At 39.4% G+C, this 18,695-nt stretch overlaps 1 protein-coding gene across 1 annotated transcript; it reads right to left on the reverse strand.

Annotated features, from left to right (window-relative positions):
- Window positions 1-888: 888 nt before the first annotated feature.
- On the reverse strand, window positions 889-18,521 carry GFPT2 (glutamine-fructose-6-phosphate transaminase 2). The gene is made up of 19 exons (XM_084536185.1): window positions 18,366-18,521; window positions 13,521-13,628; window positions 12,779-12,877; window positions 11,962-12,087; window positions 11,341-11,399; window positions 10,701-10,835; window positions 9,118-9,179; window positions 7,439-7,518; window positions 7,001-7,118; window positions 6,116-6,279; window positions 5,919-6,014; window positions 5,717-5,814; window positions 5,251-5,371; window positions 4,822-4,979; window positions 4,571-4,685; window positions 3,848-3,975; window positions 2,991-3,158; window positions 2,425-2,586; window positions 889-1,767 (listed from the first exon to the last, which is right to left on the reverse strand). Exons 1-19 carry the CDS (start codon window positions 18,370-18,372, stop codon window positions 1,723-1,725), a joined length of 2,049 nt encoding a protein of 682 aa, XP_084392311.1. The 5' UTR covers window positions 18,373-18,521; the 3' UTR covers window positions 889-1,722.
- Window positions 18,522-18,695: the final 174 nt, after the last annotated feature.

Raw genomic sequence — 18,695 nt, forward strand, 5'->3', positions numbered from 1 at the left:
ATACCCACCTTATTTGAGGTTTATAATGCTTCCTATTGCTAGTTAATTCACAACTAAAAATCTAGGCCATTGTGAAAAAAATAAGATCTGAAATCATTAACAAGGCCTTTCATATAAACAAGTATTTCTTTTTCTTGATTAGTCCTAGCTTGAATTTGTAAATAGTACTCTCTTATTTACCAGTATAGGGGTTTTTATTTTTTTTTTTGTATTCCTGTGACTGCAGATTAGATACTATATTAAATACAAGTTTATGGCAAGCTTTTATTGGCCTAGGAGACAACATTATGTCCGCAAACAAAACATGTAAAAATAAAGACACAGCTTTCCTTTCCAACTACAGATATCTTCCCACGTTCATCTACCTCAAAAGAAGGTAAAATATAAAGGCTTAATCCATTCTGTGATTCTATGCTCATGTAAGGAAATGAATCCAACTCACTATGTGCAATCAGTAGCTGGTGTGAACTCCAGTAGGAGCTACAGAGACCGTGCTGCTGTACTGCTACGGGACTCATAAAACACTGACGAGAAGTCACCAAGTGCAGTGCTCCTGTACTCATGTGCTTTGTAAAGATGGTAGAAGGGGCAAGCTACCTAAACCTGATGGAGTCTTTCGAAACACAGCTGCTGGAGAAAGAAAAGTAAGGTGTGTCCACCTTTTGTTAACATGAGACCTGTGTCACCCAGAAAGGAAGAGATGAAAGAACTCTGATATCAGGACTCAGATGAGACTGGAGGAAAAATCTCTCCTGCTGGTACCAGAGTACTGCAGTGTTGTATTTGTACTCAGACCTGAGATAAGGAGGCATTAAGGGATTAAAAAAAATAATAATAATACAAAACAAACCACCACCACCAAAAAAAAAAAATCAGAAACAAGAAGAATCTATATAATCTTTTCTTTAATTGCATTTTAATTTCATTGTACATACTTCAAACAGAAGTATCATTTGATGAAAGACAGCTAGTTCCCTTATTTTGTTGCACTGTACATGTTAGGCGAGTAAGAGCTGGGTCAGCATACAAAACAAGATGTTGTTCTGGCTTTTCAAATAATTAGTTGAAAGAAACAGGAATTTAAAACATAGCTGGGAATTTACAGCCACAGAACAGCTTTACAAAAGACTGGTTAAATACAAAACAGTCACAAGGGCAGGGAAGCAGAAGCTGGGTGGGAAGAGGGACAACAAATTTCCAGTTTGAGGCTGAAGTAGGAAAAACACTAAAAAACTGTACACAAGTAAGTGTGTCAAGATGCTCAGTATTTACATTCTGAGCATTACCAATGCTACAGATAAGCAACATACTAAAAAAAATAACTTAAAAAAGCTATACAATTGTACTTATAAATACTTTATCTTTAAAACTAGTTAAGTAGTGTAGGCTAAAAAATGTTCACAGTTACTCTGAAGAGAGCTGTATATATATATTGCACAGTAGAAAAGTTCATTCAGTATACCATGTGTAAACAATTATTTTTATCTTCTCCTTTGGCAATTTCAGGACTTAAAGAAATATTTGCTGTGAGCAAAAGCACTTGGGTAACAAGGCACATTGAAAGCTTTTAAAGCTGCAAGATAAATCATTCTGACACTTGCCACTTAGCACTGTCATTCTCTTTCAAAAAAAAAGTGTACCTATCAATTCAGAACAACACATTTCTACAAGTATAACTCAGAGGTCTGGTGACAAAAAAAAGAGATCAGGTGTTCTTTGCCGTTATTCTACAGTAACAGATTTGGCCAAGTTTCTTGGAAAATCCACCTAGAATGAAAAGACAGACTTTCAGTATATGACAGAACCAAAGTGGCATTCTGAACTTGACAGTTCATTCAGTATGCTGGTGTTTTTGTTTTATTTGCTTTAAAAAGTTTTCCTAAGGAGATTTCCTTTATTCTAGAAACATTAACACACACAAGAGATCATAAATCTGCAGACCACAACTCCCTGTTGAACTCATTCTTGCTTCCAAAACCCTCCTAACAAACATACACTGTTTTATGGCACAGGGCATCTTTGCACAGGGGTCATCATTATCAAACCGACACACCTAGACAGAGTCAACAAATTATGCTGTACAAAGCAGTGAACTATTTTAAATTAAGGTGCAATACCATGTTATAAATTTAGAATTCTGAAAAAGTATTATCTGCATTCTTAACTAATCAAGCTAAGCAAACAATCTTTACATGTTTTAGAAGGATAACGTTAAAAAAAAAAAAAAAAAAGAGGCTGAAGAATTGGCACTCTTCAGCCACAGTTCTATTACTACCACACCTCTCCTACCAGAGTCACAATTGGAGCCTGTAACTATCATAGCTCTTTGTTAGAAATGCCATATAAACATGTATCTCACTTTAGATTGGTAGGAGGAAATTCATGACTGCTCTGACTGGAGGGCTAAACGTAGAAAGCACTTACATCGTATCCTCTGAGAACAGCCAGGTGGAATGAAAGTAACTGGAGAGGAATAACACTCAAGACTCCTTGAAGGCAGTCAACTGTATGAGGCAGCTCAATGGTCTTGTAGGCAAATTTTGAGCTTTCTGTGTCTTCTTTAGAACACAGAATGATTGGACGACCCTGAAAATAGTTTTACAGTGTTAAGTGAAGAGCTGACTTAGACCTCCTTTGCAATATTAGTTCACAACATGCCTGCAGTATGTTTGAAAATTCTAAAGTTGCTAATAAAGATAATGCCAGTCTCGCATAATGGCTTTCATCACCCACTGTTGTGTGAGAATTGAATGTTTTCACCTCTTAATATTATACCCTTAGCTTCAAAACTGAAATACATCCACATGCAATCAGTTGTCACTACTAGTGTTAACCTTCAATGACAAACTGCAGTGAGTGTATAACACCTTATTTACAAGTTTTAATTAGAAAAAAGAAAATCAATACATCTTGCTTCTGAAGCACAGTCAGCAGAAATACAGTGTGCACAGTTTCTTACTCTACGACATTATATGAGTTAAACAACTTACCTGTCGGGCAGTGACCTGTTGCAGAGCATTCTGGCATTTGGTGAAGCAAGGATCCTTCATTATCACCATAATAACCGGCATTTGTTTGTCTATTAGGGCTAGTGGTCCATGTTTCAGCTCACCAGCCAGGATACCTTCAGAGTGCATATATGTAATTTCTTTTATTTTCTTAAATAAAAAAAACAAATGCCAAGAAGTTACAAGATGACGAATAAAAACTGCAAGAAGAAAAATATCAAAGCTGTACATCTGCCAATTAAATACAGACATACACTATCAAGTTACCATTTTCAAAAAATCAGCCAAAGGCTAGAACAGACAGGCGTATATGCTGGGATTTCTAGCAGCATGCTGGTGGAAATTGAATTTCCTGATGCCCATGAATTTTCAGTTAAAGAAATGGAGTAACGAACAAGAACTTTTAAGAACACAATTTTGCCTAATGCCGTCTAGCTTAAACATTTCAAATGTCTGACAGAGAAATATACATCCATACTACCATGACATTTGAAATTAAATTTAGCAGTTTCCTGCATGAGCATCTTACATCATCAGCACATTGTGTCTTGTGAGAATATTTTCAAACAGATCAGCATTTTAAATGGTATTAAATTTTCTGTATATAATTACACTCAATAAGCATTGAAATTATTATGTGAAAGAACCAAGAAATTGATAATGAATCCAGGTTCACCTTATGTATGCGTTCAGTCCAAAAGGACTAAACGTTCAACATTATAGATAGCAGTTTTACTGCAGTAGAATTAAGTTTTAAAGAAACATGAGAAGTACACTATTCTGCGGAAGCCACAAAAGCTCATTTTAAGTAGAATGCAGTGATTTTGAGAGGTTCCTACCAGAGCTCCTTCCAGACAAGTGGCATAATTATATCCACGACCCATCACCAGCAGTGATCTTTGTTTGTACAGTTCAAGAGCCAAATCATGAATCTTCTCATCCAAGGACAAGACTTCCTTAATCATCTCTATTGGATCACACAAAAAGGACATAAGAAAACTCCATCAATTGGAAAAAAGATTACTGCCTGGTTTGCTTGCAATATGATACTCTAATGATCTATCGTAACAAATATGCTTAACATAATTCAACCGTTAACTACATATCTGTGCAACTTTGACTGCAGTTTAAATAAACTTTGTCTGGCCTTATTTACAGCAACAAATTTAACATTTAGTGTCTGTGCACCCCATTCTAAAGGAAGTTCTGAACATACATTTTAAAGTCAGCTTGAATTAGTTTTGTCTTTATCTATGCCATTTTAAAAGTGAAAGGCTTTACTAATTTTAAATTATCAACTTAAGAGATCAAGGAATATTTCTTAGACAAAACTACCCTATTGAAATCCTGATCTTCCTGCAAGGTTTCTTGAAAGAGTATTTGTAAAACTGGCAATAGGTGTAGAACCCAGTAGTCCATTTTTCATACATCATCTACCTTTCAGGAAGAAGTGAAGAGTGAGACTTAAACAAGAAAAACATTTCTAAAAGAATTTGAGTAATATTTTACTACCCATTAAATAAAATCCCCTATCCCTCCTCATACCCAAAATATCAATATACCTGGCAACGATTTTAGTCCACTGATGATTTCCTGTCTCCTTTTCTGCAAGGAAATTCTGTCTTCAGACATCATTAGGCCAAACATTACAAGAGACACAAATTGGCTGGTATAAGCCTGCAGACAAAATAAAACATTTAGCAGCTAAGTCTGCAGAGTGTTAGCACAATCTCAATTTGAAGTGCTACAATTAAAATTTATATTGGATTACACAGTGGTGAAGTATGGAAGTCAAACACTGAACAATAATTACCTTTGTGCTTGCCACACCTATTTCAGGTCCTGCATTGATATGTACACCACAGTCAGTCTCCCTGGATATCGAGCTTCCAACTGTGTTTGTGATGCCAACTGTTAGAGCACGACGTTCTTTACAATACCGCAAGGCCATAAGCGTATCTGCAGTTTCACCTGGAAAGCATTTACAAACATTTACATCTTAAGATTGACAGAGAGTAACAACGATTCCAGAGAAGCATAAAATACTACAGAAGTTATTCTGTGTTCTAAATAATTGCATCCACACACACACAATGCAAAATACAGCTGAAAACAAAATGTTTCAGCACTCACTCATTGTCTATGTGTTTGAATCAAGACTGAAAGAAACTTCATTCAAGAAATATTTTTTTTCCATTTCTCTTTAGCACTCAGTGGAAGATAAACAGCATAAGCAGCTCACCTGACTGACTTATAAAAAAGCACACGTCATCTCTGAACACAGGTGTGTTTCTATCCAGGAAGTCACTAGCAAGTTCCACCATCACTGGTAGTTCAGTTAATTCTTCCAATACTTGTCGAGTCTGTATTCAAGCAGCACACAAAATTTGTTAATACTGCCACCCATAAAAGTCTTAACATCTTATTTGGATTGAGAAATAATCTAAATCAAGTCTTAGTTTAAAAAGATAGATAATTAGAGCCCACCATTGATTTAAACACTGAAACTAAAAAAGTTAATTTCTAGCATGGTAGGTAACAGCACAGGAGCTTTGATAAAGAACATGGCACAGAGGAAAACTAAACAAATAAGTACAATCCCTCAATGAAAGGCAAAGTTTGTACCACAAACAGAAAAGCAGATGAAGAGATGTCTAAAAGCCCCAAAGCTAAAATTCTATATGCATTTCTGCTAAAGCTGAACATACAGCTACTGCAGCATGGTAACTGGTCCCACAGCCAATAATAATCAGTCTTCGGCATCTTCTGATTTCTTTCAAATGGTCCTTCAGGCCCCCCAGCAGAACTGTAATAAAACAAAAGCAAAAATCCGTGATGTTATTTCATTTTCTAATTAGTACGTTTAAAATTTGTAGGCTTAGTGCAACTTGAATGCCTGTTCTGACTTACCTGTGCTGCTCTCAAAATTCACCCTGCCTCTCATAGTGTTGACAACTGATTCCGGTTGTTCAAAGATTTCCTTCTGCATGAATGCACTGAAGTTACCTATACAGAACAACATTACACGGTCATGCTTATGCACATGGTTTGCTGTTCGAGGTCTATTACAAAGAGAACTTTACTCTTTTACAGTTGTTTCAACCCACCCTTCATGATTTGCTGCAATTCCATCTGCAAGGTTTGGATGGCCCTGGAAGGATCATCACTAGCTGAACGCTCGAGACGGTGAATTGAAAGCTTCCCATCAGTTACTGCTGCAATGTCATCATCTTCTAAGAAAATTACTCTGTTGGTATGTTCAATGATAGCACTATAGAAAACACAGAAGCAAGACAATCCTGACATTTTAGTTAGAGCTGATAGCAGCATTCCTCACTGAAATTAGATTATGTCCTATCATACTTCCAGACTCACTTCTCTCTTCCTTTTGGACATAACTACAAATAGAGCCATCTTAAAGGAAATGGCTCCATCTGCTGCTCCTCCTGCACTCTCACAGGAACCTGGAGCAGGAGGCTCGGGAGCCACAGCATCTCACATCAGCCAATTAGTGCTGATCTGATCTTATTTGTCATGATCTCTAGCAGATCCCTGAGGTCACGAACATGTTCCTGCTACAAGTGTGTATCCAATGCCCACACTCCTGCTACGTTTGGAACCACACTGCTATTTCCTCCTCTGATATCCTAGATAGATGGATTAAAATGCCAAAACCCAAATTAACCTATAGTCTGCCCAAATGCTTGGCTGATAGCGGCTATTTGTACCCACCTTCCCTTCCTGCACTGTATATTTTTCATAGAAGGCAAAGAGGTTAGTAATTAGCAGATATTGTACCAGGTACTGTAAACAATTCAAATGCTGATGTCAAGATTCCACATTTTTAAACTGTGGGCTTTATGAAGTAAACTGGATAAGAAGCTATCCCATCAGAACACAACTGTGCAGCAGCACGACAGCATAAGATTTCCAGAACCACCTCACCTCTAAGCAGAAACAATGCTTTGAGAGAAGGTCAAGTTCTTTAGTACCTTGCATCTGAAGCAAAGAAAAATTCTACTGCCTTATCCCCAACAGCATGAAGGCAGGTAGAGCTGTCCAGTCTTTTCATTCGTGAATTGCACATGTTCTTCACATTCTCAATGTTGCCTGTTAAATTAAAGAAGTGAGACACTTTAAATGGAAAACCAGACCTGTTCAAGTTAGACATTACAGACTATACAGGTTAAAGGTATCACTGTTGCAAAGTTACACAAATGTTTAAAGGATCTTTGGGAGAGAAGGGACAGGGCACTTTTACATGAACTACACATTCAGTAGTGTAAAAGTAGAATACCCTCAGCTAAGAAGCTATTTGGGGCAGCAGCTGGTAGTTTTATAGTACAGAGATTAATTTAATCTTGTTTCTAATCAAAAAGTAACAATAACTTTAGCTTTTAAAATTAATGTAATTGGTTTTATCAACTTACATGTTCTATATAGAACAGGAATCTGTTCAGTGGAGAGCTTGTACTTGCTTCTAACCCCAATGAGCAAAGGACTCCCTCTCCTACAAAGAGAAAACACTGACGTTTATACAGAGAAGTCAAAGAGCATCTGTGAAGTTGAAAGACAACATCCCATTCAGCTTCCTAAATGGAATGATCCTTCTCAACTCTGATCCTAAAAACATTATATGACAGGAATTATATAAACTTGACTTGTTTCTATAAGACTCTCCAGATTTTGTTATATGGATAAGTGCCATATGCTTATGTGAATCTTTCCCAATGATCTACCACCAGGTAGAGGAAAACATCTATGAACTAGTTGTTTTCCTTCCAGTAATAAGGAAACAGCTTAGCACAGGCACCATTTTGAATGCCATTAAAAACAAACAAACAAAAAAATCTCACTCTGACTCTAAATTGAGGCAATTAGCCCTATCACTCTTTACTATTAAAATGCTGTTCCACCCTTTAGTGTTTTAAACTCAGAACTGTCAACCTCACGGATCTCTAAAACAGTGGAATAAAGGCAATTTTTTAATTATATGGGTCATGTGCCACATAAAGAGCTTATTAAAAATAAATAAATCTCATGGGGATAAAAGAGTAATACATTCCCTCGACACCTCAGATTACAAGTTTAGCTCTTCTTAATCCCCTCACTCCTAAACACCCAAACCTGAACCACACATAGAATAGTTCAGTTCAGATGTTCTCCAGTTAGAATGATGGTACAGCTGGCTTTTTCGCAACATTAATAGAGTCCCATTTTAGACCACAGAAGCAATGGGCTTTTAGGCTACCGTATAAAACAGGCTTTATTCCCACTATTACTTCACTTGCTACTTTGGTGTCTTTATATGTCCTGCAAGTTTTTTCCAAATATAAATAGAACTAGAACTCACAAAGCTCATAAATGCTATAAAAACTATAGAATGTTATTTGTATAACCTATCAGTATGATGGGATTTCAGCCAACCTGAACATACCCTCAGTATTTATCCATACTGAAAGGTGGGTGGTTGGACTTGATGATCTTAGAGGTCTTTTCCAGCCTAAACAATTCTGTGATTCTATGAAAAACTGTACCAAACCCTTTCCCTCCCCTTTTTGATAAAGTAGAAGTGTTACCAGATTCTCAATACAACTTTAGAAACAGAAGATATACTGAGCATCTTCATTGACACACTATAACATAAAAGGACAGACTACAGGAATGAGTTTGTCAGTGGTAAATTCTTTCAAGAATGTCATTTGGATGACTAAAAGCGTATTTGTGTGAATAGAGAATACATCATCTGGTTACTTTTCACTGTTGTGTTTACATCCTCAAAGTCTGTATCTAATTTAGTAAACAAAAGCAAGTTAAAGATGACAGAATCAAAGACCTCTGCAAATTCTGTGTACAGTCAGTACAGCTCAAATTAAGTTATGTTTAACAGCCAGTTGAAGAGAGGCTCAGCAGAACTTTACTGTGCTTCAGAAGGATTCTACTGACATAGCTATCTACCTTCTGAGATTTAGTTAATCACAAACTTCTATATTTTTTTAAATAAGATACTGATGTTAAAGATGTTTACTGACATTTAAAGAGACGTGAGCTTTTCTTTTATATATACCCAAAATGGCATATAATATATTTAAAATGGACTTTTACTAACCTGGTAGCAACAGCTTCACCTGGGTAATGGATACTCTTGAAAACCAATGCAAAAGCACCTTCCTAGACACCATGGAGACAGAAGAGAAAAAAATAAGTCCTAAACAACTTATCTCAATTAGTTGTGCCTCATATAACTGGGGCCCCCTCTTCCTGAGAAGGCTCCAAAGGAAAGCTCTGCACTACTATCAGGAATCTCTTCCTGAAAGGCAGACTGCACCTTTAAAAGGAATTGGTCGTGAAGCAGAACAAGCTAACATACAGACACAGTGCAACAGCTGAAAGATCAGGAAGCAAGCACTTAGGCAAGACACTTAGCCTCTTTTTATAAATAATAACAATACCTTCCTAAGTAGGGGTTAAGAAAATCTCAGATGTATAATCAAATGAAAATTGTATAGATGCATAATAATGAAAATTGTGTTACAAATTTACTTTTAGTAGGAATATGCACATAGGTTTGCCTCCTTGTGCATTTTAAGCTAAGATTTTGAAATTACTACTTCTAGTTTAAGCAGCAAAATCTTATTAGTGCATTTACCCAAACAAAACAATGCACACAATTCAAAAACCCCAAATCCACAGTGCACAAACAAGAGCAGGAACATACAATAAACAACTTGTATTCACACAAAACTCACAAGTATTCCAGAAGCAGAAACAAAAGCAGAAACAAAAATCTTGCAAACAGAAAAGAGATGGTAATATTCACTCCCCTTACAGAGACTCTGGTCTGAGACTACTCTGCACTTGTTCTGTGGCCAGATGAAGCCACCCTTCCCCTCAACTAGGCTGGTGCACCACTATTCCCTCCTGACCCACAAAGGCCTTCCTTTACTTCATGCGTATTCCAGCTCTGCTCTAGGGAGAATACTACAGAGCTGCCTTAGAGAGGAGAAAGGGGAGGTGAAAAGAGTGTAAGAAACTGCAGGAAGGGGAGGAAAAACATCTGCCTGGATACTGGGGAAGGAAACAAAGCAAGCTTTCTCCAAGTTTGCAATGCATCTGTCAAAGATCTAAGTGTTCACATACTAAGTAACAGTAGATTCCCACTTCACAGTTTGGGAACCAGCTAAGCCACGAATCAGTACAGCTTGTTAGATCTATTTCCAAACATGGGAGTCAAAGCATATTATGAGACAAACTTGAATCACAGCACTGTTTTAACATGATCAGAATAGCCTTTGAGAGCACACTGCCCTTTATGAGAGATACCAAGCCCCAGAGGCTGCTACAATATATTTATCTTTTAAACTAAGCTGCTTCATTCAAAACATCTGATAACTTCATTCTTAAAGAAAACAAAAAAACAAAACACACACACACCAAAACTGCCCACCAACTTCTAATGCAATTAAAAGCTTTTCAATGGCAAATTTTAGAATTTTCCAAAATTTTAATCTCATTTCTTGGTCTATTGAGCACTGTTTAGAAGCCAAAAACTGTTATCTACAGCACTTTCTAAGGAACCCTGCAGAGAATCCAAAGGCAAAAATGCAGAATCCTAAGGAGCCACATAGTTAGCTTATACTTTAGTACTCAGGGGAAAAAAAAAAAAAAAAAAAAAAGGAACTTCCCACTTACCAACTGTTGAATAACTCTTTCTACCAAGGCTGAAAAACTGGTGTCTTCACTCTCTCTGTTGTCATACATGTATTTGATCAATTTGGGGATCGTTTCTGTATCTGTTTCAGATTCAAATTCGTAGCCTTTGCTCTCCTAAGAATATTAAATAGGAAAGTAAGAGGTGTTTTCATCCTCAGGCAAGAAACACTTCGTCTGTCTCCCACCAGAAACTGCACAGTAAAACAGACTGCTTGGAGCGCTACATTGGACAGGTGCACATATATATATGGATATTTAATATACATATCACTAAAAAGTATAAAGACTTCTCCTGTCATAGGACAAGTGTTTCAGAAACACTTTAGTAAGACTTGCTTAGCATCTTCAAGCAATGAGGGACAGGAGGAAGCCCACTCCACATGCACTTTAAGCCAGTTTGAACACAGTGCTACTCTACTCAAAGTACTTTGCATTTAGGATTACAAGAACATATTACTCTTTGCCAACTCTTGAGTATCTTTCTTAAGCAGATTCCTTTACGCTATTTTACAGCTGACATAAGAAATTTGAATTCAGGTTCTAACAGTCCTGAAAGACCTAACATCACACAGTGGAGTATTTAGTTTCTAGTTTAAAAAGTAAGTTGCCACAGACTCACCAAAAACTTTCTCAGGTCCTTGTAATTTGTGATGATCCCATTATGGATAACAACAAATTCTAAAAGATAAAAATAGACATACGTAAGTAACATATTAAAATTAAGATATCTAACCAGAACACAGAATTAGAGAAAAATGGCTTATAAGTACACTAGGAACCCTCTGATACAGCTTTCAGACCTACAGTTTATCATAACATTCACAACAGAAAGCAGAAGATTGGGAGTTTTGAAGGCATACCAAAGGTAGAATACACCCAGTAGAACAGCACCAAGACAGCACTCAAGAGAGATACGAAATGAAATCTCCTCTTCCCAGCCCAGACAATATTGATGCATTTAGTTTCTTGGAATCTCAATTTTTTAAAACAAAAATGTAGTCCTTTGACTAATTTGCATCCATTTTCAGAGAACAGACCTCATGAGTCTTTTACAGTGCTACGCTAGCCTCAGAAGAGGCTGTTTTATTGTGTCTCTAACCTAAGCAGAATGGTAACAGCTTAGCCCTAGTATACAATATAGATAACCTCTATTCTTACTTGCATTTGGGTATATGTTGTACTATGGGAATTCAACTGTTTCAAATTCATACCATTCCAAAGCGCTGTGGAAAATACATACCATTTCCTTTATCTGATCTCTGAGGGTGACTGTTTATTGCACTTGGTACTCCATGGGTCGCCCAGCGAGTATGAGCAATTCCAAAATGTGTTTCAAAATCTGCTTTTGAATCTAAGCCATCTTGTTCTATGGACAAGAAATTAAAAAAAATAATAATATATATATATATATTTAAAGTTGAGTGAATCTCCCTCTCACACTCACACACATGCACAAAATTATTAGAACTCTAAGAGAATTCTTGCAGCAAAAATCTAAAAGTTATCTTCTGGCTTCCTTTAAAACCATTTGCTTACTTGACATTACACTTCAGACAGTTCAAGTGACTGTGATTAAAACTTTGTTTGCCAAGACTCAAGCATTCTCAGCCAATACCAACAACTAGGCCAACAGACCACATTACTACAAATTATAATATAAACTTATTAAAACACAACTTCAGTTCTTCACAGATGGAAGCATTGCATAAAGCAGATTGTGATGACAGCCAGCTGCTTAAGTGCTCATAAATTCTGTCAGAGTCCATGTTCTGACATTTCAGCTACCAAACACAGAAATCATCTGAGTAAATCACCAGTGGAGCCCAGGTCTTGAATACAAACAACCAAATGAGGGGGGAAGTAGACCAATAATTTCACAGCACCATATCTGAAGACCAAGCTTGCTTTTTAAGTGCAGAACTGGGGAGCATAAATTGTTTAACTGCAGTTATTTCTGCAATAAAACCATAACTGTAAATTTCATGGTCTTTCTGCTGAGATGCAGATATCGGCTGACTGGGTAGCCAAAGTAAAGGGGTGTTTTTTAAGACACTTACTGTACAACTCTTCTTCTAGGGCCTTTACTTTTCCTCTTTTCTTGACCAGTTTGATGAACCTTTCTTTGTCTTCATTATTATTTCCATCAATTGCCACTCCTGCAATACAGGACCCAATCACAAGTGTTAATTGAAGCATGAAATACGTCATCTAAAAATGGCTGAGAAAATACAGACAAGCATATACAACTGTTATTTGAAAGTTATCCTTCAAAGAGATGTACTTGAAATCTGTCACTAGACCTGTGTATGTTCAAATGACATTATTCAATTTCAAATTGCTATTCAAATCAAACGAGATAAGTGATTATCCACTGCATAAACGAAAAAAATACAAGACAGTTATCTCAAATTTTGCTTGAGGACACACTGATGTATTTTGTCTGGTGAAATCAGCAAGCTCAAAATATAAGTTCAAGCATCCTCATCTTTTCACTAGGACTTACATACACACACAAAAATTGAGGCACAAACTACATGACACTGCAATGAAAGACTTCTTCCTCACACCCTGTTTACTTTGCTTGTATGTACTAAACTTCAATCACCACCTGATTACAGAGCTGCACACCCAATTTCAAGTCCTGAAGAAAGCTGAAAGAAGATCCAAGAATCTAGGTAATTAGTACTGATCATTCAAAATGAGGGATTAAAAATAAAACTTCAAGATGAAGAAGCTGAAAGTCACAAAAGTAACATAAGTAGCTATTGGTTGCTAAAATTAATTTGTTAATTTAGATACCTGCAGAGTCGTATCCTCTGTATTCCAGTCTCTGTAATCCTTTTATCAGGGTTTCAAATATTTCCTTTCGAGTCCGAGGTACTCTGTAGTTCAGATAAGCAAAAATTCCTGTTTAAAGAGAAAAAGGGAAGGGGGAAAAAAGAAGCGACATTTTTTTGTTAGTTTGTATCCCTTCAAACTCAATTTAAAACTCTTTACTTATTAGCATCACAGAGAGGTCTGAGAAGGATGCCACCTCCCATTTAGTACAAATCTCGCTAATGGGTTTTTAAGTTGAAAGAGCTCAAATACAATAAATGAATCAGGACCATCATGTTGATCAAGCAAACACAAGCTTTCCTGGCTGGTTTCACTCGTCTCATATTACCCACCAAGAGTTAAACAGTTGAGAGAGCTTTAAAAAAATCTACTTTTAATGAAAACCACAGCTGAAAATGGAAACATTATGATCTATTTCATATCCCAATCTAAAACTAGACATTTAAAGAAGGAATATATTCACCAGTTCTAACACAAGGAGACTTTTGTAATCAAAGTCACGGCCCCAAATACCCATGGGTAGGTACTAGGCACAACATCTATTTTTGAAAGGCTCCAGCCTAATCTGGCATACAACAGCCACTTCAGCAGGAACAGAATACAGAAGCCAATATAAAGAAAGGGCAGAAGTCAAAAGGATAGGACAACAAAGGAAAGAAACAGAAGACACAGAACAGGCTCACCCAAAAACCAAGCATTCACCCTTTGCGCTGCCTCAACACAATGCTGCCTGCCAAACCCAAGGCAGAGACATAAGATCCCTTTGCTTGCCCCACATTTCTCAGGTCAGCTTTTACAGAGGCATCACAGGAAAGGCACGAACTTGCTCCTCGCCTACTTGGCAAACAGAAAGCCTGAAAGAGTCTGCAAGTCTGATCTCTCTTCTCTTCAATAAGCTAGTCATCAACCAAGAAGTGGCTTTTTGAGTTTTTGGCCTGTTTCCCCTCCCTTCACACACTTTTTTTTTTTTTTTGAAGGCAAGAGTACACAAGCATTTTTCTGAAATGGAGTTTGGGGGATGATGTTGTATCTTTAGAAAAGGTTTAATAAAAAATGGTCACCTTCAAGGAAAAACACAATCATTTCTTTCTTCTGCCTACTACGCTTCCTTGGGACTTGTGCATCTATAAGGACGAATTATGCCCTGTTATTAACCCCTGTAAATCTGTATCCCAGTAAACCAGACGAGTCTAACTGCACCGTTTCAAGGATTTCTCCAAGTAGCAAGCGAGGACTGGAAACTAAGTTTGCAAAAGGCAGACTTGAAGAGCTCAACAGATAAGCAGTTCAGACAAGCATTTTAAATAGAAAAAGCCTTTGTTTGCAATTCAACACCCTTTTCCCCCTCAATTAGAGCTTTGGAACTGTAAATGGTTGTAGTGAAGAAGCTGTTACAACGATACACCAGTAAATCGTGCTTATAAATATTGCTGTGAATTTGGTACTCCCCAGTTTTAAGCCATTAATGCTGCTGATCTGACAGTGAGCCTAAGAGACTATTCCACTGGTCTCTGGATTTATCTTGGAAGGATTAAAGGCTGGTAAATGCTTTTCTGCTAAGGAAGTGAGATTTACGAGGAGCTTCGCCTAATTATTTCTGGAGTGTCCAACATTAATGGAGATATTAAGACAATAGTTGCATTTAAAGAGGTACTTGGGAATTCGAACAGCTAAATACTGTTCTTCATCGACGCTTTGAAAAATAATGCCTCCAGTTATATAAAGCCACCTTAGACTGAGAGCTTGTTGATCATTTTTCCAGACAGACATTTACCGTTCTCTGGCACTAACCACGAACCTCAAGAGCAGCATTCTTCAATACAAATTTCTCAACATCATTCCAAAACATTGCTACACACCTCATTTCAGACCCAGCTATACTTTCTAGGCCAGATTTCACAATGTATTTAAGATGCATCAGGCTCATGTGTTCCATGTGGCATCTCTGACTACACCGAGCTCCAGGAAAAACCTTCCTTCGGGACTGTCCTCACAATACTACCAGTGTGCTGGAATTGTTAAAAGGATCCTTGTTTCTAGGGAACTGTAGCTGTGCTTCCACACACGTGAATTAGGAGACTCAGAAGTCACCAGCGGCTGTTACAATGAAAGCAATAGCTGGAGCCTGACTTCTTAAGAAATGCACTACAAACTCTTCCAGTTAAAGGAAATAAATCTTGCTCTCAGCACCTTTTCTCCAGTACCGCTCTGTTTCATGATTTTCCTGCTTGCGTATTTTTTTCCCCTACTCAGTCATCATTTTGCCTAGATTTAAAGCACATTGCTCAACTCACAGAGAAACAACATTTGATAAAAGTGTCCTGTAGCTTCCTTCCTTCTGGAAGCAAATCAGTGCAACTGAATCTTAGCTGAATCATATTCATGATAACAGAGGTTTGTGATGTAAGTAAGTTCCCTTATAGCTGCCTCCCCAGGCTATCAGATGCCATTTCCAGAGCTTGCTTCTCCCCTCCCCTGTAAAGGCTCAAGTACTCATTTGGCTCACCTTTAGAATCAGACACTTAAAGCAGGGTTGTTAAAACACTGGTACAGACAGCTTTAATGCAGCACAGACACTGCCAGCAAGGCTCTCCCCTGACATGCATATCAAGACTTCAAAGTTTCCCCTTCCCCTTTCAGTATTGCAAGCTGAGTGTCACAAAGAGGGAGGGAAAAAGTTCACTGAGTATATTTGTGAGAAAATTCTACAAGAATACATGCAATTGCAAGATTTCACCAAAATCAAGAAGGGGGCAGCCTATACTTGAAGTTTGAGTAAAATTAATTTATTTTTTAAATAAAAGGGTGCTTCTGTTGGAGTAAGCACATTGCTGATGCCAGAAACTTACTTTTGAGAAACTCCCGGACACAACCTCATATGCTGATAAAACGTTTCTTTTAAAATAGATAATCCAGTTTTAAGAATAAAAATAAGAATACTTCACCCATTTGTTTAAACTCTGCATAGTTTTGCTGTACTGCCTTTGTATGTGCCAGTGTGATAACATCTCAGCTTTGTTGCCTAAAGAGCATGCATATGTCAGTACCTAATGACCTACGTATCTTCAAAACAGTGAAAAGCAGTTTTAGATCTTCATGTGCTACCTGAAGTCAGAGAAAACACAGGACACATTTCTTTGAAACCTGAAAAGACATTTTTAGAAGTTTAAAACTGCTAATTGCAACGTCTGAAACTCCTGTACTTCCTACATCATGGCAGGGGTCGCTGGAACTAGATGATCTTTAAACGACCCTTACAATGCAAACTATTTTATGATTGTATATTCAGCATAGTAAGGGAGATATGGGATCACTTTCTTGTTAAGAAACACCACATTAAATTGGCTCAGACTTCAGAGTTTAGGAAACAGACCAGCGATTCCCCAAGACTTTTTTTTTTTTTCCCCCTCAGTAACATTTTAGTCCTAACTTTCTCGTAACATTTACCCATTTTGCTGTTGCTGAAGGTGGCGGATCTCCAGCCACTGACAGGCACAAACCAACACTCCTCTCACTGTGCTTTATGAATTACTGCCTTCTGCCATTTCACACTGAGTCAGTAACTCCACCCCAAGCTGCCTGTTTCACCAAACTCATTCACCAGCGTTGACACCCTCGTTTCCCAATCAATATAGGGCTCACATGTGCCAAACTCTTGATATCGTCATTACGTATCTCACTGTTTAGCACTTGCAACCGGTACCTTTGGCTTGCCTAGGCACTGGGCCAAGCCTCTCACCTGAGGGGGTTTTGTGTAGAAGGCACTGGGTTTTTTTGGTGGTAGCGACAGGAGTCACGTAGGCGCTCAAACAGAACCATCTCCTGTTTCCATTCAAGTGAAAGAGGCTTGCTAGACCGCCTGAACTTTTTGAGGTTACAATCAAAGAGGATGTGGAGGCAGGGAAGAGATAACTAGCTCGGGACGTGCATTTTTGGGAGCAGTAACTCAACTCTTTTTTCAGTCGGGATCTCACAAAGAAGGTTTTGTCTGTGACTGCTAAAAAGTACGTGGGGAGATTTTTCTTCTTTCAGCCAAAATATCTTCAGAGGAAGTTTCCGTGAAGGAACAGGTAAAGTTTTACTACAATTTCACGGAATATATTGTATTAGCAGCCGTTGAATCCCTACTTTTTCACCTCGCCCAAAGCATCTCTCCAACAACCGCACACGTGATGCGGCCGTTATCTCCGCTATCTCATCTTTACGAGATCAGGGAAGGCGAATAAACTCATCCGCGAGGAGCTAAGCTCCTTCACAGCCTTTGTTTGAAAACCACAAACTCTCCCTGCCACCGCCGTCAGTCACGGCGGAGCCGCAGCCCCGGGGCTGGCGAGGGCAGAGGCACCGCGCCCAGGGCTCCGCACCAGCCCCGGCGGCGATGAACCGAGGGGAGGCACCGGGGGCGAAGGCAACAACGTGGCCGGGACCCTCCGGGAATAGGCAAGGAGCCTTTGCTGAGCCAGAGATCACAGGACACAGGCTGGGCAGCGAGCTGGCTGCCTGCCCTCAGAGGAGCGAGGAAGCGCCACCTTTACCTGCTGTTACCGCTCAGCCCCTTCCCCACACACACACACACAAAATGGACGCAGAGGGGCCAGCTCCCGAACAAAGCCTCCTTCGCCTCACACCCCGCGGCTCCGGCACGGCACAAAGCAGCTGTTATCCCGACAGAAATCGCGACCTGCCCCCGGGGACAACGCGCTTTGCCCGAGCGACCCCCACCACCACCACCGCGGCTGGGGAGAAGCCGCCGGCTCCGTCCCGCACGAAGGACGGGGGCTGCCCGGGGCCGGCCCCGTCACTCACCGCACATGGTGGCTGCTCTCGACCCGTCCCGCTACCAGCAAAGGCGGCCTCGCTGGGGGACTGCCGCCGCCCCGCTTCTTATAGCACTGCCGGGCCGGGCCGGCCCCTGCCTCCCCTGCTCAATGGGCGGGGAGCGGGCGCTGGGGCCGCTCCGCCCGGGGCCCCCCAGCGGGTGGGTGCACGGCGAGGGCAGAGCCCGGCCGCGGCCCTTCGCGTCCTGCCCCCAGCACGGCCCCGCCCGGTTCCCTCCTGCCGGGGGCCCGGGGGGCTCGGCCGGGCCGCTGAGGGCTGGGGGAGCCCCGGGGTGGGCGCACGGAGGAGGCCGGGCAG

Source organism: Aythya ferina, assembly GCF_964211825.1.
Source record: "Aythya ferina genome assembly, chromosome: 14".
Classification (NCBI taxonomy): domain Eukaryota; kingdom Metazoa; phylum Chordata; class Aves; order Anseriformes; family Anatidae; genus Aythya; species Aythya ferina.

Bases quoted from the DNA above. Each gene is read 5' to 3' on its own strand.
- GFPT2 (XM_084536185.1), bottom strand. The intron at 10,836-11,340 runs GTGAGTCTGTGG...TAATATTCTTAG, and splicing joins AGGACCTGAGAAAGTTTTTG to GAGAGCAAAGGCTACGAATT. The intron at 5,372-5,716 runs GTATGTTCAGCT...GCTTGAATACAG, and splicing joins GTTACCATGCTGCAGTAGCT to ACTCGACAAGTATTGGAAGA.